Source organism: Stegastes partitus, unplaced genomic scaffold, assembly GCF_000690725.1.
Source record: "Stegastes partitus isolate 25-593 unplaced genomic scaffold, Stegastes_partitus-1.0.2 Scaffold1080, whole genome shotgun sequence".
NCBI classification, from domain to species: domain Eukaryota; kingdom Metazoa; phylum Chordata; class Actinopteri; family Pomacentridae; genus Stegastes; species Stegastes partitus.
The window spans coordinates 212,498-235,746 of record NW_007578811.1 but is presented as its reverse complement, the minus strand read 5'-3'; the positions used below and the strand labels follow the sequence as shown (position 1 = coordinate 235,746).

The following is a 23,249-nucleotide window of genomic DNA, read 5'->3' as shown; positions in this document are numbered from 1 at the left end:
AGTCCATAAACCTGCACATTGATGAAAAACCGACATCAGCTCATGTATCACTACATTTACCGTAAACTCTGGACTATAGAGGCACCTGAATATAAGCCACACCCACTGACTTTAAGCCTCAGAATCACTTCCTCAGTCTCTCTGTTGTTGTCGCTCTGTGTCACTTTGGCCTTGAGGTAAATTCGTAGAAAGTCCGTAAATTAGCCGCATCGTTCTTTAAATGTGTGAAACAAGTAGCGGCTTATTGTCCGGACATTACGGTACATCACGCTGCGTTGGATTAGATCTGAAACCAGCGACTGAGACAATAAACTTGTCGGGAAGATGTTCAGATCGAGACAGAAGTCGGATCGTGTTCTCATTAATACGATCAGACGTCTTTAACAGTCGCCCCCTGCTGGCCGTCGGACAGAACGCAGCATCAAGGCTTCGGCTTTTCTACGATCTGTTTTTGACATTAATTAAACGTCGTGTACGGACGGTAACAAACGGTAGAACAAGTTGTAAAGAAATAAAAACGCTACTAGAAGCAGCCATGTTTTTGTGCTTCATGTGGGCCGACGCTAGAAAAGGTGTTTAGAAAAGAAAAAAGCCTCGATCGAGAGTCTTGTGCAGGTTTTGGTCAACGAAAAATTCACCAGAATCTTCCTAAAAACATCTCATTTTCCGACTGAATTCGGTTCAGTTACGTTTTTTTCCCCTTCTTACCTGAAAAAATCAAATAAAACCACGTGGACGAGCTGCAGAATGACCAGACGGCAACGACTTCTGTTAGTTCATTTTACCTTTAATAATAAAAAGAAAACTAAAATAAAAATCTCAAAATAAAAAATACATGGCAAAACAATAGACTCTTAAATGATTATGAGAATAATCATGGTCGCGATGATGATACAGTAGAATAATAATAATAATAATAATAGTCACCATAATAATAATAATAATAATAATCAGAAGCATAATAATCAGAACTCTATCCGTCCTGGTGTCGGTCCACCAGCAGATCACTTCCTGTTTACAGACAGTATGGTAGCATCGCACAGGCCGGGGCGTGGCACTTGTCAAAATATTTTCACACTTAGCAAAGTTACCCCACATATGCACGACAAAGTAAGGACAGAATCACAGCTCGTACGATTCACAGCACTGCTTGGAAAATAAAAAAGAAATCTGAAAAATTAAAAACATGCTCCGCGTCGGCGGCGGCGTCTTCTTCTTCCCTTCTGACCGTCTGAGCGAAGGATGGCGAAGGAGGAGGAGGAGGAGGAGGAGGAGGGAGTTTGGCAGTTTACAGACAGGAAACCAAAAGAAAACAAACCAACGAACGATTTAGAAAAAAGATCAAACATTCTTCTGGTGGAGGAAAAAAAACACGATCAAAGTGCAGAAACTCCTGAAACTGAACGAGATTTTATTTTGACTTTTTGGGGTGAAAATCAACGAGCTGACGTTTTAGAGAAAGAACAGGAAAAGCAGAACCGCCGCCGAAGTCCTTCAAATTTAAAGAGTTTGTTTCAAGTGCAGTCGAAGGAAACGCTGCTGCTGCTGCCGCCGCCGGTTCGTTTTGGCCGTCGAGGTTTAATGGCACCGGTTCGTTTATCACGTCGACCGTCAGGCAGAAAGCAGCTACGGTCTGATTCTGGTTCTAGTTCTGAGACGAAAAGCCCAAATGTTCAGAAAGAAATCCAACTTTAGGAGACGACGTGTTCAGTAAACGCTGAAAAGTCCCAAAAATGTGATAAAAGAAAAGCAACACCGACATCTTCTCATTTGTAGAAAAACAAAAATGCAACAAACATTTTATTTTTGATTCACGACTAAAAGACAAATTAATAATTCAAATGTCGTGTCTGTCGGATACCAATCAATGCAAGAATAAGTCGAACTCTTACAGAAACGCTCGTTATCAGATGTGATCAAAGAAGATAACGAAGAAATAATGAAGCTTCAAATCCACAAGTTCACAAAAGTCATTTGTTTCAGAAAAAGTCTGAATTTACACGAATAAAGTCAGAATTTCAACAAAAACAGACAAATCCAGGAGGAACACCACGTTTTATTTTGTCGTTTTTAAGACAACTTGGAACTGAATCCTGAACAGAAAACGTTCTTTTAGGATTTTTGGCATTTCTTAAAACAACGAGTGACTTCCGGTTCGGTCCGATTCAGCCACGACATGAACAGCAGCACAGGACTCGTGTGTGGAGGCACGACGCACGTTAGTCAGAAACAAACAGCAGGTTTTCCTTCAACGTTTAGAGAACGTCGAGTCTCCACTGTCGGAAACCTTCAGCGGAAACAGATTTGGCTTCAGAATCGGTTTTTCGTGAACGAACAACGGACCGAAGCGTGGATCCGTCTCACGAAGCAGACGAGGATCGGCGTGGACGAGGAAGCTTCGGCGTTTTCAACCGTTTCTACGTCAACATTCGGCTTTTTTAACAGCAAAGAACAAAACAAAGACGTGAAATTTTAACTGTTTAAGTGAATTCAGCTCCGTCGTGGAAAAGAACAAAAAACACCAACGAGTGGATCATCGAACTGAACGCGAAGCCGAGACGTCGACGAATTCAAAGAAAAGACGAAAACCAACGAAGAAACGTGAAAGTTCAACGACGACGTTCCTGCAAAGTCGACTTTAGGAAACTCGTTTGGAGAAGAAATTCACATAAAAATGTAGATTTTATTCACCAAAAACGTTTTTATTTGTGTTTGACTTCAGCTCCACTTTAAATACGAGCTAATCGATAATTTCACCGTTCAGGGAACCAGAAGCTGAAATTCTGAGCTCTTATTCTGAAAATATTCAGATTTTTTATTGAAGCTGCATTTTTCACACAAACATCAGATGTTTTGTTTTTCAGATTTTTCTTTCTGTCATTAAAGCAAAAGTGCAGCTTTAAGGGTAAAAGGTCCAAAAGTCTCAAACACTTTGCTGATTATTGGCCTGAAAAAACACGAGATTTGGATAATTGAATATTTAAAGAATGTTAAAAATGCTGAAAAAAGACAAATATTTCCTTCTCAGTGTTCAACATCTTGAACTCAGATCTATGAACCGACGTCGTCAGAAGCAGCCGGATTCTCTTCTTGGTTCTACTGGTTTCTTCTCTCGAGGAACCGTCCGTTCTTCTCCTCTGATGATTGAACTTTTGGTTTTCATCTTTTCATGAAACTCGTTGACGATAAAACAACAAAACGCACCGACAGAAACCGTCGAACATCTTCAAAGTAAAGACGATGTGAAGCGAAGGAGCGTCGCCGCCGGACGGTTCTACAGACGTGACGAGTGGATGCTGGTGAACTCGAGCTAAGACTTCTGTGAGTGTTGGTGATAAAAAGCTGAAAGAGGAAAACAAAGCGGCTCTCGACTGCTCGTAGGTTGTTTTTTTTTTGTTATTTTTTCCAAATATAGATTCTGTTTGTACAAGACGGCGAGAAACGGTCGACATTCGGAAACGTTTCAAAGAAAAAAGACGAGCGCTGCTGCTGCTTCCTTCAGGCTCCGCCCACGCGACCTCCAGCCTTCAGCGAAAACACAAACGGAGGAGACGGATGGAGGCGGCGGCGGCGAGAAATGATGGCGGCGGCGAGACGAAGCAGGAAGAGCAGCAGCGACGCCTCCAAACCTCCCTCCTCCTCCGTCCCCCGGCAGGGAATGTAGCTGAACTGTGATGAGTGGAAGCGGCGACGGAGGCTCAGCAGTCCTCGTCCTTATCGTCCACCACGCCTTTGAGCCGCAGCCGGGCGAAGTCCTCGAACACGAAGTCGTCGTCCTGGGAGATGCTGCTGAGAGATCAATAACCAGATCTATCATCAGCCAGAGAGCCGATCGACAATCAATCAGAGAGCCAATCAATAATCAGTCAGAGATGATCAATAATCTAATAAATATCAGTCAACAGGTGACTTATTGATGAAGCTCATTAGCTACAGTGGACGTTATTCTGAGGACAAACTGATCACCTTTATCAGGTCTGATATTGATTACTGGTGATCGAGGAAGACAGCTGATACCCTGAGTGTTGCCCTCGTCAATAACAGCCGATCACTTCATCAATAATGATCATCAGAGCCGAACACGCAGATCAAGAGTCACATGACGCTGTGTTCACTGATCGATCGACTCAGATCAATGAAGTCGGGTCAAAACTTTGCTGTTGTTTTCAGCCGCCTGCTAAATTAGATGCTAGCTGTTAGCTTAGCCTCAGATTTACCCGCTAGCTGTTTGCTTATCATCAGGTTAAACACCGGTTTGGATTCAATCGTTTATCGATCAATAAAACCTTCCACACAGACATCGTGTCCCGACTAACGAGTCTGCAGGTTGTTTCTGTGGATTCATCTGATCAGCGACTAGAGAACGGACAGAAATGGAATCAAATTTACATCCCGAGTGGAGTTGAAGTGATTTTAAGAGAATTCTGCGTATTTCAGCTCAACGCGCGTCACGATGAACGTTTGTTTTTCTGTTTACGAAACCGAGAATCTGCTTTAAAGTCCACAATCAAACGCTAGTAGATGCTAACGTCCGCTAGCTAGCACAGATGCTACGTCAGTTCGTCAAGTCCAGAAACGTGACTCGAAGCTGCAGAGACGCTGGTGGACGCTAGCGACACATTAGCTACACGTTAGCAACACGTTTAATCTGCAGAGACGCTGGTGGACGTTAGCGACACATTAGCTACACGTTAGCAACACGTTTAATCTGCAGAGACGCTGGTGGACGTTAGCGACACATTAGCTACACGTTAGCAACACGCTAGCAACACGTTACCAGCTGGTTAGGGACACGTTTAATCTGCAGCGACGCCACAACTTTGTTTAATTAATCATCGTCCTATTCTGTTGGTTGAGTCATGAAGACGTTTGGTTGTTAAAGAGTGAAAACCTTGTTAGAGCATTCTGAGAATGTTGACGTCTGGCTTGTAGAACCAACGGTGGGCCTGCTGGGGGCGCTAGAGGACAGTCAGAGCATCGCTGCAGCTGAAGGCTTCAGGAGGAAACGTTCAGCTAACATTCATGTTTCTAAACAACAAACAAACCACTGAACGTCGAGACTCACTTTGTGTCGAACTCTATCAAGTTGGTGTCGATGGGCGGGTCCATCTCTGGCACAGCTGGAACACACACACCACATGGTTGTTGCCATGGAAACTCGTTACAGGAGAACGTACAGGTGGTGTCTGGACCTGCTGGACTCACCTGACTGTGGACGCGACGCCGGCGGCTCCGCGGGTTTAGGATGCATGAGGATGAAGGGCAGCTCCACCGAGACGTCGCTGAAAACACCAAACACAGGCGGAGTTTCAAAATAAAAGCCCGTCATGGACACAGAACCGTCTCTTTAATCCAGTTTAAAGCGTTTTGTGACGTTACAAACGTGTTTAATGACTACAAATCAGCTCCATCGAGTTCTATTAACGTAAACAATGAAGGATGCTAATTAAACATTCTGGGCACAACACTTCCTGTCTGACCAGCTTTGATTTGTCTTCAGTGTTTGTATCATAAAACATGAACGTTCACAAAACGTGTTGAGTTTTGGATTTCACAGTAAAAGCATCCTAGGTGTGTAGTTTAGTATATCGTGAGCTGCAGCGTTTCCTGTTCTAACTGATCAGACGTCTGAGCTTTACCCTCCACGCGACACCACCAGCTTCACTTTGACTCTGTAGGACACCAGGATCCCCAGAACCTCCTTGTTGGTGACGTCCTTCACACTGAAACACACGACAGACGGGTCACGTGACTGCACACACACACACCTGTGCTCACCTGTGTGTGTGTGTGTGTGTGTGTGTGTGTGTGTGTGTGCATTACATGGTGGATGAAGCCAGGTTGGTGTCTTCGTGCTTCAGCTTCCCGTCCAGAGCCAGTCCTCTCTTCTCTCGGTTCTTGTCGAGCGTCGGGGTCAGGGTGTAGACCTTACAGAAGGTGGAGCTGGACGACACCTGGTCGCTGTGGAGACCACACGCTGCTGTCAATCAACTGGCTAAGCTCCGCCTCCTCGGTTCAAACTACAGAGCTGGCAGCGTCGTGCGGTTTATGTCTGGTTTCAAACCGGTTTAAACCAACATCAGCTTCATCTCAGTGAAATCAGTGTGAAGCTGGCTGCAGTCGGTATAAACGAGTTTCAACGTCGTTCAGTTCTAAAAACAACTTGAACACATTTTATGCAGTTCGTCAGATTTGTTTTTGACTTGTTGAAGCCGATCTGAAGGGATTTTAAACGTGTCTGTTCAGCATCTTTCTGTGCAGAGAATCGGCCAAACAAGAAAGACAAACATTACATCTGGTTTAACTGCTAAACACTTTGGCTTCAGTACATTTTGAGCTTTAAGAATTTATTTAGTTTTTAATCTTTAAATAGCAAAAACTGAGCCAAGAACCAAGTGTGAGCTGACACATGAAGGTGTTTTACCACTGGGAGCACTGGGAGCTCTAACTGGGACTTACTCTGCCTCCAGCTGGGCCACTGGACATTTGTACTGGGCGGTGCTGAACAGGCAGATGTCTGCATACTGACGCACTGCAGAGAGAATCAAACACATCAGGTCAAATGTCAACAGAATTCACAGAAAATCCTCAAATTGAAGAAGAAATGCTCGTGATGCGCTCCAGACGAACTGGAACGGATGTTTAGAGCCGAACAAAACGCAGCGTGAAGAGACGAAGAACCAAGCGAGACACGAACCGGAGATCTTGACCCTCTTGACCGTCTTGGTGGAGTTGTTGGTGACGTGGACGTTGACGCTGATCGGCTCTCCGTGGTAGTACAGCTGCAATGCATCATGGGAGACAGACGTCAGCACGCTGTCTTATAAAGAACAGCATCAGCAGGTTGTGACTGAATCTGACCAATCAAAGCTCAGCGTGGCTCAACATGAGGACCGAGGCCCTTCAGGAGGTCACGTGAGGAGATCTGGTTTTGCTTCCTTCAATGATTATTCAGTTTTACTCACTGCTTACTTTACAGTTCTATCCTCATTTATTTAATTCTACTTTGTTAAATATGTAATAAATACAAAAAGCTGGATTTTAACACAATAAAGCAGCAAGAATGTGATTAATTAGTACAAACAGATCTTATAATAAACCAGTCGTACCAGTGTTCTCTGAGTCGCTGCATTTATTCTCATGTTATTGTGTAACTTGTTTAATCTGATTTCAGAATAATGACTTTAAAACATCCAACGTCCACGTTTAAGAGTTTATTTAACCGCACTTTGTCGCAGTTTATTCCTAAAAACTGAAGAAAACGTCCGTCTTTCTGCCCGTTCTCAGTGCTTTCTCCTCAGAAACTAGCTTCTGGAAAAACGTCAACAAACAGAATAAAAATAAAAAGTTCTGGAGCTTCTTTAGTTAACGGGAAGATTTCTGGTTTGGAGATTAACGCAAATCAGGACATGTTCAGATTTTATCATCTGCAATATGAATGTTGAAAAAAGGTTTCTTGTGCCATTAACGTCTGGTCTTGTTTTAGCTCATTTATTGTTGTTTTTACTAGTAAATAGTTTTTATATTTATTCTAATGTCACGTTTTGATTTTTTGAGTATTTTTGGCACAAGAATGTCGTGAAGTTTAAGTTTTATCAGATTCTAAGAAACGAGGCACAAAACAAACACAAACAACAACAAAAAATAAGCGAATCCTTTTTTTCTAACGTGTGGAAGGAATGAACTAAACTGTGAAGAACTGGTTGGATGTTGGGTCAGAACCAGCGGTCCGACGGCCGTTTCTACCTCTTTGTCCAGCGAGGCCTCCAGGTGCAGAGATCTGTCCGACATCAGGAAGCTGCGAGTCGTCTCCACCATGGGCTGAGGACCGGGCTTCTCTGGAGCGTACTGGACCTTCCTGATCACCAGACGCACCGAGTTCCTGCAAACACCACGACGACGACGACGACACGGTCAGACGACATCAACGCTGCAGCTTCTGGTTTGGTCGTTCCAGATGAACCGAACCGGCGACGAGTCCCCCTGATCAGCGGTCGTGTTTGCATCGACTAGTCTCGCTTCTAAACTATTTTAAAAACCTGATTTTATCACTAAAAACGTCAAAAACCACCAATTTAACAGAAATATCAGATTTGAATGCACACAAGTATGAAAAAAATACGGATTTCAAGCCGCGACAGAATCAATAATCTGGATTTTAATCAGACTAAAGTATGAACAACCAGGATCTGAACCCACTAGAGGAGCAATAACATGGATTTGTGTCGATAACCCGACTTTTAAAGCACAAAAATATATTTAAAAATGGACCGTACTGCACAAAACCATTTAAAAAAGGATTTTAACACAAAGAATTTAAAAAAAGGACTTATGGTACTAATGTAGCAGCAACCTGGACTTTATCCGCTCAGAAGTGTCGATAACATGGATTTAAATGGCCAAACTTTTCTGTAATAGTCTGAGTTTGTTTTGGTTTTTTATCAACAGAAGCCTGAAGAGACGAACGAGGAGCTAAAGGCCTCCGGACACCAAACACATTCACACCAACCCCGTCGTCGTGGCTCGTTTCCGTCCCTCCTCTACGAATCGCATCGACTAGTTTTGCATTTATGGAAAACTCGCCCTCAGACCCAGAAACACCGACTCGGACTTCAGTTTCCTGTCCGACTACAAAATAAAAGCCCGAGTCGTCGCTGCTGAGGTCAGATGATAAACCCAGCGTGGGTTTGGAACACCAGAACAAAACAACTTTTTAGGAGGTAAAGTGTGTCTGAAAGCATCCGGCTCACCTCTTGTGGATCTTCTCTTCTATTGACTTGGCACAGAAAGCTCTGATCTCAAAGTCGACGCCGCAGGCCTGCAGACAGACGAAGCCTTCAGCACCACAGCGTTCACGGGTCGGATCGTTCTGCTGGTTTACAGCTAACGACATCACATCAGGACGGCTCTCTCATGTTAACATATTATTACGGTAACACGACTACGTCCAGTTTGTTTACGATCCCACAATTATTCATTTAAGGCTTTAAAACGTCCAAAACAATGTCACTGACCTGATTGTTAGCACATGAAAGGAACAATAACCTGGATTTTAACCAATAAAGCAGCAATAATTTGGATTTTAATGCACAATTATGTCAACCATCTAGATTTTAACACACTAAAGCGTAAATGACTTGGATATTAAGGCTATAACATATAAATAAAGGACTGAGCATGACTGAGACAACAGGCTGAACATGGAGGGCTGTGGGTGGGCGGTACCTTCCCGGTGTCCTCTGGTCCGGGCTGTAAAGTGACTGAACAGGGGAGGTTCTGAGGAATCTGGGTCAGAAGACAGACAGAGACGAGCGTCAGAGTTCAGTCATCACAGCGAACTTTCCCCTTAATTCGTGCTTCACGCTGCAAACACTGGAGCAGCTTGTGTTCACAGAATCACATAAAGAGTTCTCAGTCGAGGTCTGAGCCGACCGGAACCGGCAGAACTTGATGTTTCAGACCTCCTGCCTGCAGCCACGTTGTCCTGACCTCTGAACTCTGGTTGCTTTCTAATAAAGAGGAATGAGCGGCGGTGGAAGTGAGAGCACAGAGGAGGCCTTTGAGGATTCCTGCTCAGCTGCTTCCAGAACCAGGAAGTTTCAGCACATTAGTCTAATTAGAAGCTTCCTGAAACCTTCTGGGTCTCACGGGGACGACGACGCCCACATTTCTGCTGCACGACGTCGCCGCCGTTAATCAGCAGATCCTCGTTTTCAGTGTCTCTGAAACACCAACACGAGATTCTCATCCTGACCTTCGTGTTACAGACAAACAGTGAGTCTGAGGATGAAACCAGTCCGCCGTGTGTGGACGGTCAGAAACGGACCATCACGTGTCCAGGAACACTTCTGTTTTACTACAGAAGATGGGTTTCCTTCAGAGTTAACTCATCCTGAACTGATGCATATTCTGTACATTCCTGTTTACAGCACATCCAGGATTCACTACGTTACATATTTGTTTATTCTCATCGCATTTAAAGACGTTGTTGAGTTAAAACCGGCTGAAAGATACCGAGCAGGTCCTGGACACCGGCTCTGTCCTCCATTGACAACGTTCATCCTCCATTATGTTGTGTGTCTGTGATCATTTTGCGTGTCTTTGTGGTTGTTTTGTGTGTGTGTGTCGTCCTGCTGACGGTAACCACGGTGGCCCATGAGGTGGGTGTTGTGTCTGACTTGTGTATCAACACTTTATGCCTTTCTGAAGGAGCGATGTCTGGACAAGCTGACAGCAGGACGTCTGAAGTCCTCACTAACACACGTGCTGCACTGACGAAGCAGCTTCACGAGTAAACACGGAACCAGGACGGTTCTACCGGGGAGTCGGACTCACAGTGAAGTAGAAGGGATGTGCATGTTGGCCGAGCTTCTTCAGCAGCCGCTCCTGCAGCCGGCTGTTGGGTTTACGCTCCTCAGGCACCGGAGGGAAGGCCTGAGACACAGTGATCGATCAGGTTATTGATCCAGAACAACAACACTCTCTGACACACGTCTATCAACATCCAACTAAAAACACTCACAAGTGACAGTGAAGTTAAACAAAGAACAAACACCAGCATGTAGAAACGCTCCAACCAGGAACTGCTTGTTAAGGATTAAAACACATTTTGTTCATCAGTCAGAACGTGGAGAGATTCTGAGCCGGAAAAACTCTGATAGAAGAAAACACACTGAAGCGTGATCAGGAAACGTTACTGCTGCTGGTGAACAAACATCTAAACAGCATTTCAGTGTTAAAGCTGCAGATTCATGTTTGGTTTGTAACATCAATAAACAACTACTCTGGTCGTCCCACCGACACGACACGGACGAGAAAAAGCTGAAAAATGTGAATTTTGCATCGATTTAGTTTCATTTTCTCCGTCGATTGTTTTGTGGAGTTACTGAGCAGCTGCTGGATCAGGTCATAGAGGAGCAAAGAAACCAGGAAATACTGATGTTGTTGATGTCGCTTTTTTTCTATTAAAAATGACTCAAACCAGCTAATAAATGATTCAATTAATCGCTGCAGCTTTGAAGAGGACACTCAGATACGACTCAGTGACGCCAAATGTTAAGTTCTGATCAGCGACTGAGAGGAAGTGGACGACTGTGTCAAGAAGAAAAGAAAATGTTGGTTTTTAAGTAAACATCAGCAGATGTTGACGTCACCAGAGAAGCTCTGATGAGTTTCTTTGTCACAAACTGAATATTCGTGCAGCAGCCTTCCATGAATCAAACAGCTTTTCTTCGTGTTCGCCGCCGGCAGCGAAATGAGAAGAAGGAGGAATTTAAGGACTTCTATCTAAATGAGTTTTAGTTGTGGTGAACTGGGACGGATCCGTGTTTCAGTTTATAGAAGAGGAACCAGAAAACGTCCACATCCAACAAACTGCCATCAGACCATTTACTTCTATATCGTTGCGGCTCTGATGAACACCGGCGGGCGGTTTAAACGACACCACTGCGTCGTGTCCTGCTGACTAAACCTGCTCAGGTGCAGCTCTCACCTGGAAGGTGGAGATGTACAGGTCCTTCCGGAAAGACAAACCCAGAACGTCGAGATCTTCGCGTCCGTATCGAAACGCGCAGGTGAGCGTGACGAAGACTGAGGAAGAGGAGGAGAGTCAACACACCTTCATTCAGACTTTAATTAAATATATGGATGTTATTTGCTTTTTAACCTGAACACACGCCTTCACCTCTTCTAAAGAACTTTTACACGTTATTCTAACATTTATGTTCTTTAACATGCCTGGAATCCATCAAACAGAACAAATAAATTACACACGTGTTCAGTAAACGCTCATGAAAACATCCTAATTAGGAGACGACCATATTTAAAAATAAGCAAAAAAAAAACAAAAAGGAGCTGAACAATAATAAAGGAAAAGTAATGTAAAGGAGTTCATGTGTGTCGTCACATGAATGATGTTCGTTTGGACCTCTGGACTGAACATAAGAAGAACAGATGACCTGCAGTGTTGGACATTAAACCGGCGATCTCGGTTTTTTATTTAAATTAAATCACTCAAAAAGAGGAAGACGATGGTGAAACAGACACGACGAAGCAAAGTTACACAACGATGAGTGGAAAGAAAAAAGGAGGAAGTCGGTGAGAACGACTGATGAAATTAAATTCAGGTGAGGAAGCTCCTTCAGGCTGGATTTAAGCTCTAAGACACCAAACCGAGTCACACGAGTCAGTAAATGTCCAGAACATCTGTTAAAAATCATAAACAGACGAATCACACGTCATTTTGCTCGACAGGTGTGTTAAACAGCAAACGCACCTAATCAACAGAAAATGAGACTTTTCATGACTTTTCATGACTTTCAAGGATTTTAAATGAGATTCTCAGGAGGTCAGACTTCAGATACACTCGTACTAAAGCACCGTGTACCGGACCAGGAGCTTCTACCTCTGATGAACAAGTCTTTTATTCTGAAAGTCTGTGCGGGTGGAAGTCAGAACCTACCTTTTCTGTCCTTCAGGTATTCGGGGTCGACGAGGATCACTCCATCTGAAACAATCAGACGACAGCAGCAGCATCAGAATAAAGTTCTACCTGCTCAGGTTCTGTAAACACACCCGACGCTCCTGCACAGGATTGAAATGGATTCTGTAGCGACACACCAAACTAACGGGACCTCGTGTTCATACGTCAAGCAGCTTCTAGAAACGCTTCCGAGGAACAGAACAAGTCTGTTTCTCCGTCCGCAGAAGAAACTGGACTTTTTGTTGATTCTTGAAGATGTTTCACCTTCATCCAAGAGACTTCCTGATTTCTGACCCACTGCTGGATCCACTTATTTATTCTCAAACTAAACTCATCGAGGCTCAACGAGGACCCAAAACCCACCACTGACTGAGGCCCATTGATGGTCTCAGACTCGGCCGACTTGTGGATCATCGCCGACCCAAAACTCCGATGAATCAACGCTCAACAATGACCTGGATCTCAGGCTAATCAACGGTCGAAGTTTGAGGTTTGCCAACTACCTTAAACTCATCTGAGGATCATCCACACCTGGAGAGTCAAGCTTGTTGATGAACTGTGATCAATCCAGACTCCCCACTGTTTCAAAACTCACATAATTAAGACTTTAAAATGGCCTGAAACTCGCTTGAACTGAGGATCATCCGAAACCCAAAACTCCACTGAATCGAGGATCACCAACAACCGGAGAATTCCACTGAACGACCAAAACCAGTGAAGAATCGAAGGTTGCCAACGACCCACTCGGCTCATTACGTGAACCGTAGTGGAACCGCCTGGTGAGGAGTGGAAGGACCGCATCACTGGTACCTGACAAGTCCTCCAGTCAGTCAGAACTGAGGAAGACTCCACCAAGATCAGGTCCATTTCTACCTGCAGACACGTTTCAACACTCGGTGCTGAGACTCACCTACTGGGTCCACGTGGTCCAGGTGATCCACAAAGTCTCGCTTTCCCAGGTAAACTGTCACCTGCACAGAACCAGCAGAGTCTCACGTGAGTTGGTGAGATCAGAACCAAAACACTGAATATGAAGCAAGAGTTTTAGAACTTGAACAGAACCTCAGCATGTTGCTCTACAGGACATGAAACAAAAATAGACTAATTCAACATTCAGGCTTAATAAACGGAGACTTTGTTCTAACGAGATGCTGTTGATTTGGGACGTACACTGGTCGTACTTCCTGTCAAATGTTGTGTAAATGTTTGGATGCTAACCCTCATCCTGGGGTCAGACTTGGCCTGACAGGGTTGTATGTGTCTGCTGCTATTATGGGATGTTTCATTGTGAGCAAATCCAAACAATTGACAGCTTATGAAGTTTGAAGCTGTCCTTTGGTTTCATGCTGTGGTGAGAATATCTGTTGATGGACTGGATGGAGCGGCTGCAGCCTCATAAAGCAGCGCGTCGGCCTCGACGCTTCAGCCTCTGGGAAACAGAAACATGAAGCTCCGGCGCGTCACTTCCTCCTCTGCTGCTCTTCGTGCCGTTTCCTGGTCGCAGAGTGGATAAACTCACCTTACAGTTGGGGCTCGACTTCTTGAAAACTCTGAGAGGTTTAAAAGCAGAGACGACAGAAAGTGGAGAGAGCAGAGAGGAAGACGCTGGAGTTAGTTTCACTGTGAAGGAGTCGAACCAGCGTCTCATGTGGCCCGAAGGCTTCTGTCAAAATAATCTGAGGAAGTGTCTCAGCTTCCTGCCCTGTGTTGAAACAAACAGTGGCCTCGTTTGAAACCGACCAGGGAAGTGGTTGAGGTGAGAAACTCGGCGTATATGACCGGGTTATTATGGGATGGCTACCACAGGGCTTCTCACTTTACTGGCTTCAGCTGATGAGAACGCGACAGAACCTCAGATTGAACCCGTTAATAAACGCTCCAGCAGCTGCTTCACCTCCAGAGACGAGTTCAAACATCAAACACAAGATCTGGACGATACCTGACGTCTGGACGGCGAAGTTTCTCCGACACGTCACCACGCCCCGCTTCATTTCCTGAAACCAAGTTAAAATCTAGTCCTGATTCAGTCTAAACCAAACCAAGCCCATAACTGTGTTTCTAAATTATTCTTGTTAGATTTTTTCTATTTCTTCTTTATTTTATTTTACTGTTTGTTTGATGTGGACATCACGGCTACGTTGGACAAACCAGATGCGTTGTTTGACTGTTTTAGCACATGTGCTCATTCACAGCACTCGTCCACAGGAGGCTTTTGAAATGATAAAAGTCAAAATCAAAAATAAATAAAAAGAGAAACCGTGTACAACAACATGAGGACAGTAACAGAGCGGCAGCTTTTCAGGTTAGAAACACATATCAGCTGTAACGGTGAACTTTCCCCACTGTGGGATCAATAAAGTTTATCTTTATGCTTATCTACCGTAAATCCTGGACTATAGAGGCACCTGAATATCAGCCACACCCACTGACTGTAAAAGAGAACCAGGTGTGTCCATATCCAGGCTGCTCTGGTCTCTAAGCTGCAGGCGTCCACGTTGGAACATGAGATGTTTACACACAAAGATGTTTTAACTTTAAATTAAATACGTACCGGTGCCTGTAACACGTCTGGTTAAGGAAATAAAACTCCAGCAGCTACCAGGAAAAGTCACTGATGGCTATCTTCATCTTCCTCCTGCACTGAAACCACTAAAGTCGTCTTCTTCAGTGTCTTCAGGAGCTGAACAGCCTCAGAATCACTTCGTTACTACGACGCTCTCAGCGTCACTCTGGTCTCGAGGCAGATTCGTAAAAATCCATCGATTAACCACATCGTTGCTTAAGGCGCAGCGTTCAAAGCAGCTCATAGTCCAGGATTTACAGCAAAGTTCACAGCTCGTCCCTAAACGGGTTCAAAACCAGGTCCGGACTCCAAAGCACGTCAAGAACTAGCTGAAAACCAAGTCCTCAGTCAGTCAGACATCAAGTCTAAAACCAGCCCAGAACCAAGTCCAAACACGTCTAAAACCAGCCCAGCACCAGGTCCAAACACGTCTAAAACCAGTCCAGCACCAGGTCCAAACACGTCTAAAACCAGTCCAGCACCAGGTCCAAACACGTCTAAAACCAGCCCAGAACCAGGTCCAAACACGTCTAAAACCAGCCCAGAACGAAGTCCAAACACGTCTAAAACCAGCCCAGAACCAAGTCCAAACACGTCTAAAACCAGTCCAGCACCAGGTCCAAACACATCTAAAACCAGTCCAGCACCAGGTCCAAACACATCTAAAACCAGTCCAGCACCAGTCTGAAACCAGAGCCCAGGTCAGTCTGGGTCACATGACAATGCTGGTAGACCGAGTCCACAGAAAAACTGTGGAACATGAAGGTTCTGTACGGTACCGAGGAGCTGAGCTGCTGGTTTATTTCCCTTTAACTCCGTCTGGACCAGCTCCAGCGGTGACGGAGGTGGAACACGGACGCTTCCTCCAACCAGCCGGTCGGTCGTCACGGCTCCGGTTTGTACCGAGCGGCCGAGGCGTCCAGGACAAACCCAAACACGTCGAGCTGCAGAACCAGATTAGGAAGCGGCGGCGTGCTGCTGCTGCCGCCGTCGGTGTTTACAGCAGCTTCCTGTCAGAGCGCTGATCCTCTCCACACCACGGTTATATTTAGAGCACTTCAAAGCACGAATTAAAACTGATTTACAGGTTTCTGCGGCTCCAGTTCTGGCGCTGGAGGCTTATTTACTGCTGTGGTGTTTCCATCTGCAGCCACGGCTCCACAAAACACAGAAACACTGGAACGAGCTGCACAGATCGCTGGAGACGAACACAGCGGCTCCACGCGGTTCTGGATCCACACGGTTCTAGCTTCAGGTCTAGTCTACCATCGGGGCGGTTACAGACCATTCATGTTGGTACTGGTCAGTCTGGTCACAGCGTCCCAGAACCAGAGCTGATCTAATCCAATGTCTTGGTTTGTTTGACCCCAAAAATGTTTGATTTCCAGCGAAACAAGACGTCGTCACATCAGAACCACGTCGTCACATCAGAACCACGTCGTCACATCAGAACCACGTCGTCACATCAGAACCACGTCGTCACATCAGAACCACGTCGTCACATCAGAACCACGTCGTCACCGGATCTGTGGTCGTTTATGTGGATCAGAGTAGAAATCAGAAGCCGACTGACAGCAGATTAATCAGTGATGATGACACTTTGTGCTCTTTCAAACACAAACAGCAAAAACTCAGCGATCACAGCGTCTAAAAACGGGAGGATTTGCTCGTTAATGACAGAATTAGAGACATTTTACAGACCAATTAACCACGACGGTCACTCACGAGGACAATAATCATTAAAGTCGATTTCTGTCTCCGACAAAAAGCTAAATTGTTCCACGTTCCCTCCATCGGAAACTGTGATGTTTGGTAATAAATCCGACAAAAGAAATGGTTTGAAGTGTGTCGTAAACAAAGACCCGTCTGAGCTTCACGGTTTGAGTCTCTGACGCTGGACGTCTTTAAATCTCCACCACGAGCCAAAGTTCTGATCAGCAGCTGCACGAAGGACGACGTGAAAACAGAATCAATGACTCGCTTATTTCCTGCTCCAGCCACGACAACATGAGGCTGTTTTCTGCTTGTTCTGGAGTAAAACCTGGAACCAAACTAAACCGGGCCTAAGCGGGTCACCATCCAGCCCAATGATCTCCCAGAACTTTCTGCTAAAATCACTCATCAGCAGCTTCCAGAAACGGCTGCAGGACATCGAGTCGCAGGAACACGAATCACGCTCACAGAACCGAACCTTCCAGCCGCTGCGTTTCTGCTCCAATCACGAGGACTTTTGGTGCCGGTCGGACAAAACGGGCCTCCGGAGACGGAGCTCAGAGATTTTGAGTGAATCTGAGATTAAAACGACGCTCGCTGCTGGAACCGAAGGCGTTCTGGTGTCGGCTGGACTTCATGTGGCTGAAGGTTTGGAGCTGAACATGAACAGAACCGTGAGTCTGCGGTGAAACCAGACGCTACGATTCATGAGATCAACTCAGCTGATCAGTTCAAAGACGCTTTGGAGCCTCTCGTATTTATTAGATTTATCAGACTAATTAGAGAAACACTTGGATCCCAAAATGTTCTAGAAATGTACCTAAAGAATAAAAATAAATCATGTTTAGAGCACACACGTGTTGATGCAACTCTTTTTATAATCATGTTCACAGCACACATTCATTTATTTATATTTAAAAACTAATTTCTTTCTAAACCAATAAAGTTCTAACTCATCTCTAAAATAAATAAGGAATTCAATATATTTAATTTTTTAAACCAATATTGTTTAGTTTGATCTAAAAACAACTTAATTCATGTCTCGATGCCACAATATTACAAACATTTGTGTGTTTTGATTCTTTTACTGGTTTATTCCAGTAACTCGGCGCTCTCTCTGCTCCACACAACAAATCCATCTGAGTTCTGTTCTCACATGAACAAACAAACGCAGCGAACTCCTTAAAATCCGTCGACTTCTTGTTTCCGACGGTTTGTCGTCGCCATGACAACGTGTTTTTCTGTCTCCTCCGGTTCCTCCCCGGAGTCGACGTGACGAACAACCGGCCGCCGAGGGAACGAAACCCAACAAAACAGCCCGTAAACACGATTTAACGCTCGACTGGCTGCTGCTGCTGCTAAAACTTTCCAGACGGTTGGACGTGGCGGCGGAGGCTCACCTGCAGCAGGAAGCTCCGCCCCCCACCCAGTGATGTCACCTGTGAAGCTCTCAGCTGGACGCCAGAGTTCATGTCCGACCGCTTCATTAAATCTTATTCGTTCCTCAGATGATCTGAGCAGAAGATTCATGGTTAAACTTTCAAACAGATTCATCCACAGCTGGAACTTAGATTTTCTAAAAGCAAATGTTCACGTGTGACTTTTTACTTTTCCACACTTTTAATTTACGTTATTAACGATTCAATCTATTGTCGTCCCATATTTTAGTGGTTTTGAAAACAGATTCTCTTTAAAAAAAAATTAAAAAATAAGTCAAAATCTCCAAAACAGAGTTCGTCTTGGCTTCGCTGAATGCAGCCGTTTTGTTTTCTGATTAATTGTTTGAGTCAAAAAAAGTCCAGACTGCAGCTTCCAGCATCAGCTGCTGAGTTTCATCGTCTGGACGTCGAGGCCGTTTGAGGACTTGTGAAGACGTCAGCTGAGCAGATCAACAAACATCAGGTTTGGAGGTTTCACTGAATGTTCGTGTTGCTCTTCAGGCTCCAAACTTTACCGAGATGTTTCTGGAACGTTTCTGCAGCTAGAATTCGTTTAAGATTCAACAGAACATAAACCGACACCAACAGCTGCAGCGTTTTGAATCATTTTATACTGAAATGAGTCCAAACCGGGAGGCGAGCGGCGCCACACGCTCACGTGATTTAGAGAAACAACAGACTGTAGATTTTCTACTTTGTTTTCTGTGGTGAGTCGACAGCAACAGATTTAAAATATAAAATAAACGCTGCTTTAACTATTATTCATCACCATCAAAACTAAACAAACAAACAAACAAACACTGATGTGGAGCCTGTTTTAGTTGTTTGTTGGTTTTTTCTGTGATTTCACACAAACAAGAAAAATCTGTAAAATAAAACAGATGTCTGTTAAAAATGTGAAATAATTTCATTAATTTTTAATTAATTAAAAAAAAAATCAGCAAAAAAATATCTACCGTTTTAAAACAGTGTAATTTTATAGTCGAGTGGTCTAAAAAAAAAAAAAACTCATTTTAAATCATAAATAGTGTCTGCTGTGTTGTTGTGGATGTTTTGGGTTTTTTATTTTATTTACTGTTATCTAGTAAATAAATACTTTTCTAGATTTTATCTGTAATTAGAATCACTCTGTAAAACTACATCTGAGTCCTTAATACACAGAACTTCTGTTTTATTGTCCGTCAATGATTTGATTAGAATTTGATTGTATTTGCATTTTAGTTGTTTTAATGGTTTTAGGTTTTGTTGTGTTAAAGGCGCTTCAGAAATAAAGTTGAGCGTAACAACAGCTAATGATTGTGAAGTAACTCGACTTATTTGCAGTCGAGGTTTGTTTTATTAATTTCTATTTATGCAGACAGTTCATATTGTTTCTACTTTTACAGCTAGCTGGTAAAATAAAGCATCGTTAGTGTGATTTTACTCGGCATTATGTGTAATTTAACAGAACAGTTTGTATGAGCTTCAGTCCAGAGGCGTTCGTTTCAACCTGCCGGCTGAGCTTCTCTCTGAGCTTCCTGCTGCCGGCTGGACGCGCCGCCGCCGCCACACTTCCTGAACACAAACACACTCGAGCTGCCGCCCGCAAACCGTCGATCATCTTTACGGCCTCCAGCGCGTCACCTAAACGCAACACAGACGCCTCGTGGTACCGTCTGATGGAACCAGAGAGGCTCCTGGTTCCTGGAAGATCATCAAACTGAACTGCAGCCGTTGCTGATGAACCGATCAACATGTGGTCGGTTTAATCGATATTTATGATTGATTAATGCGGCGGCTAATTGACCACCTGGTTAAACTGGAACGAGTCGGACTAACGAGGTTTTTCTGACCGACACTGGATGAATATTGGATGAAGACAAACTGGAGGCTCGTGTCGAACTAAACGAGATCCGTTGGTTGTTTTGACCGATTTCAGGCAAAAATGGCAGAAAAAAAACAAAGTGGTTTGTGGTGTTTGTGAAGAGTTCGACACAAGAAGACCAACGCCGGCCGTCTGTGTTTGACAGACGACGTGATTCACTGAAATAAAGACAAACCTCAGCTCCACAGTCAGTCATTAATCGGTCCAGTCACTGGTTCTGCTCAGGTCAGGCTGCGTTTCTTTGGGCCTCAATCGAGTGTTTAAACACCAAAACGTGAACAAACTGACGATTCTGGAGAAACGACGCAGCTTCACGTCAAACATTCAGTTTGCGTCGATACGCGACAAAGAAAAGCATCAAATCTGCTAAAATTCTACGTTTTGTTCCACAAACGACTCGAGTAATTCGTTAAATCACCAAAACAGCTGCTGATTGTTTTTCTGCTGTTTGTTCTGACGCGAGGCGAAGAAAAGCAGCAGATGTTCCGTCTGGTCCAGTTTGCATCTTAGATGAAAAACACCTGAAACTATTCATCCATCAACGGTCGCAGGTGACTTTTCTGCCGAACCAGTCGTCTTCTTTTCTAGGAATACTTTGACAAAACGTAGCTCACATTTACTAAAATTCCACATTACAGTCATTAGATCTCATCTCTGGAGCGATAACTTTAAAGATCAATTAGTCATTTTAAGAAAACTAAACTAATTTCTCTGATCAGGGTGAATATTTTCTGGTTTCTTTGCTCCTAGACGACACTAAAGTGAACATATGTGGATGAACATTTACAATTAATTCAGTTTTATTGGTAAAGTTCACATCATGTCTCTGCTCATGTCTACACGGTCAGGATGTAGTTTTCTAGTCGTGTTTAGATTGTTGGCTCATATTTTATCCGTATGTTTATCTATACATCTTGTACTGTTTAGGTTTGTGGTTCTGAACAGGAGCAGCTGGAACATGAGCCCCTCAGAGCTCAGCGAAGGACTCTGGTTCTGATTTGTGTATTTGGGAAACACTGATCGACATGTTCTGACGTTTACGAGACCAAATACGTGACTGACTGGAAGCTGCAGCCTCTGGTTTTTCTGCTCTGGGGTTAAAACATCTGCACAGACGACGACAGCGGTGACAGTAAACCAGAAGTAAAGCCAAAACCATGACCTGGAAAGCTGCACAGAACTCTGACGGCTGCCAGCTCCAGCGTCCGCGGGCCCAGGCTGATCCGCTCACATACAAATATTCATTAGGGCGGCTTTAAAGTTCCTGCAGTGGAAAAAGGCTCCACAGCTGTCAGACACAAAAGGTGAGAGGTAAAAGAAAACTTTCCACTGGTGACGTGTGAACAGCCGGAGCCGCTCAGATAATCAGCAGCGAGCCACAGAAACCCTGAAGTCCAGCGGGTCAACAGCGCTGATGTTGACATCTACAGGAGGCCAGATAGCAGCCATGTCTGCAGCAGCACGCCGCTTCCTCCTGCCTCCACCTGCTTCCTGTCAGGAAGCTGCCGGGCAGCAGGCCACAAGGTGGACCTGCTCTAATGTCCTGGTTGGAAAAGTCACAGAACCAACCTGACATGTGGACCTCAGTGCTTTAATGTCCTGGTTGGAAAAGTCCCAGAACCAGCCTGACACGAGCAGCTGAAGAAGCCTTTAGTCTCCACCAACATGTCAGCAGTCAGTCAGCACCTCCAGCATCACCACGCTACCGGCCAGAAAGAGCTGCACGAGACACAAACCCAGTTCACCTGTCACGTCATGAAACCGGTTCTGCACAAGCAGCTGTCTCTGGTTCTGCTCCTGGACGTGGTTCTGTTGGCGTAAAGACGCAGTGACAGCTGGAGTCTGTCCGCCTGGTCCGGATCCAGATCCACCACCACGGTACCGACTGCTGCAGAACCACAGCAGCTAACCCAGTCCACGGTGTAAACACACTGAGAGGCTCCAGAGCCTTACAGAACCGACGGTCGGTTCAGATCGACCCGGCGGCCCAAACAGGCTGTCCACCTGCTATTTACAGCAAACCTCGTTCAATACATGTCGAACAGAAACCTTCAAGCTCGTCCAAACACATTTAGAGCTAATTAGCATGAGCCTGCGGTACCACGGCTCCCACGTTAGCCCGTCTCAGCAGCAGGGCAACGGCACCAGAGTCCGTTGGAGAAAACGGTGTTTTTAGTCGGTGCTGCTGCTGTCAGCGGGACCGAACACGGACCTGTGTGTTCAGAGAATCGCTCAGATCTGCGGGTAAAATCGGCACCAGTGCGACCCACTAATTAGCGCTATAATGCAATGAAATCTGGAGTTTAACTCCAGATTTCTACGGTCGATACCGCCCACCAACGCGGACGTTACGGCCGTGTTTTGCTGGAGCAGCACCGTGGGAATTCCTGTCCACGGCACTAAAACTAGTCTGCGTTTAAACTAGTGCAGCCGCAGGTTTAACATGTGTACCAGCGTAAATATCTGGTGGTACTGGTCACTTATTTATGGCTTATTGTGCATTAGTTTGGCACATTGACTAGATGTTGAAATTTAACAGTTTGTGAGCGGAGGCTGGAACGCCCGCTGGAGTCGCACCGCGGTTAGCTAACCCCACCCTGCTGAGCTAACTTCGCCTCCAGCGAACGAGGTCATCGTCTCGGGGGTTCAAGCACGAACCAGGGGGCCGCTCAGTGCTCCCTGGGTCGGCTTTTTTTCTAACAAAACGGGTAAATCCGCGCTGCCCAGGCCGGGAAAAACTCCCTCCGCCCGGGCCAGCAGCGCCGCTGCTAGCAAAGTGCGTGAGAGCCGAAGCTAACTAGCCGTTAGCCGCCGTAGCCTAGCCGTCCTACCTGGTGCCCGCCTTGTCCCCCATCTCCTCGGCAGGCGGACGGCAGGAAGATCCCGACAAAATGAGGCCGGACTCGCTGGTGTCTTGACTTTAGAAACCGAGTGTGTGTCGAGGCAGCTCCGCTCAGCCGTCCATCCACAGCGGCGCACAGATAACTAGTTAGTATGCTAATTTAATTTAGCGCCGCCTCGGCTCCTCCGGCTTCCGCAAAGGCAGGATCTCTCTCTCTGCGTGTGTGCGCGGACAGTGCTACCTCTGTGAGGACCGGCCGCAGTGTTTCACCGCAGCTGCGAGGACACGACGCTCAGTCCGCAGCGTGTCGTTGGACTGGACGTGATTTTAAGATTAAAATGAAAACT

At 45.2% G+C, this 23,249-nt stretch overlaps 1 protein-coding gene across 2 annotated transcripts; it reads right to left on the bottom strand.

Moving 5' to 3' along the window:
* Positions 1 to 769: 769 nt before the first annotated feature.
* LOC103367727 (arrestin red cell isoform 1) lies at positions 770 to 23,087 on the bottom strand. 2 transcript variants are annotated; one of them, XM_008295843.1, is made up of 16 exons: positions 22,892 to 23,087; positions 14,001 to 14,031; positions 13,392 to 13,452; positions 12,461 to 12,505; positions 11,492 to 11,589; positions 10,336 to 10,434; positions 9,226 to 9,285; positions 8,751 to 8,818; positions 7,747 to 7,882; positions 6,698 to 6,782; positions 6,460 to 6,532; positions 5,824 to 5,961; positions 5,640 to 5,723; positions 5,206 to 5,282; positions 5,066 to 5,120; positions 770 to 3,789 (listed from the first exon to the last, which is right to left on the bottom strand). In XM_008295843.1, the coding sequence occupies exons 1-16, from the start codon at positions 22,912 to 22,914 to the stop codon at positions 3,699 to 3,701; spliced, it is 1,224 nt and encodes a 407-aa protein (XP_008294065.1). In that variant the 5' UTR covers positions 22,915 to 23,087; the 3' UTR covers positions 770 to 3,698. The 2 variants fall into 2 exon arrangements, with proteins under 2 accessions (XP_008294065.1, XP_008294066.1); XM_008295844.1 differs by having other exon boundaries at positions 770 to 3,786.
* Positions 23,088 to 23,249: the final 162 nt, after the last annotated feature.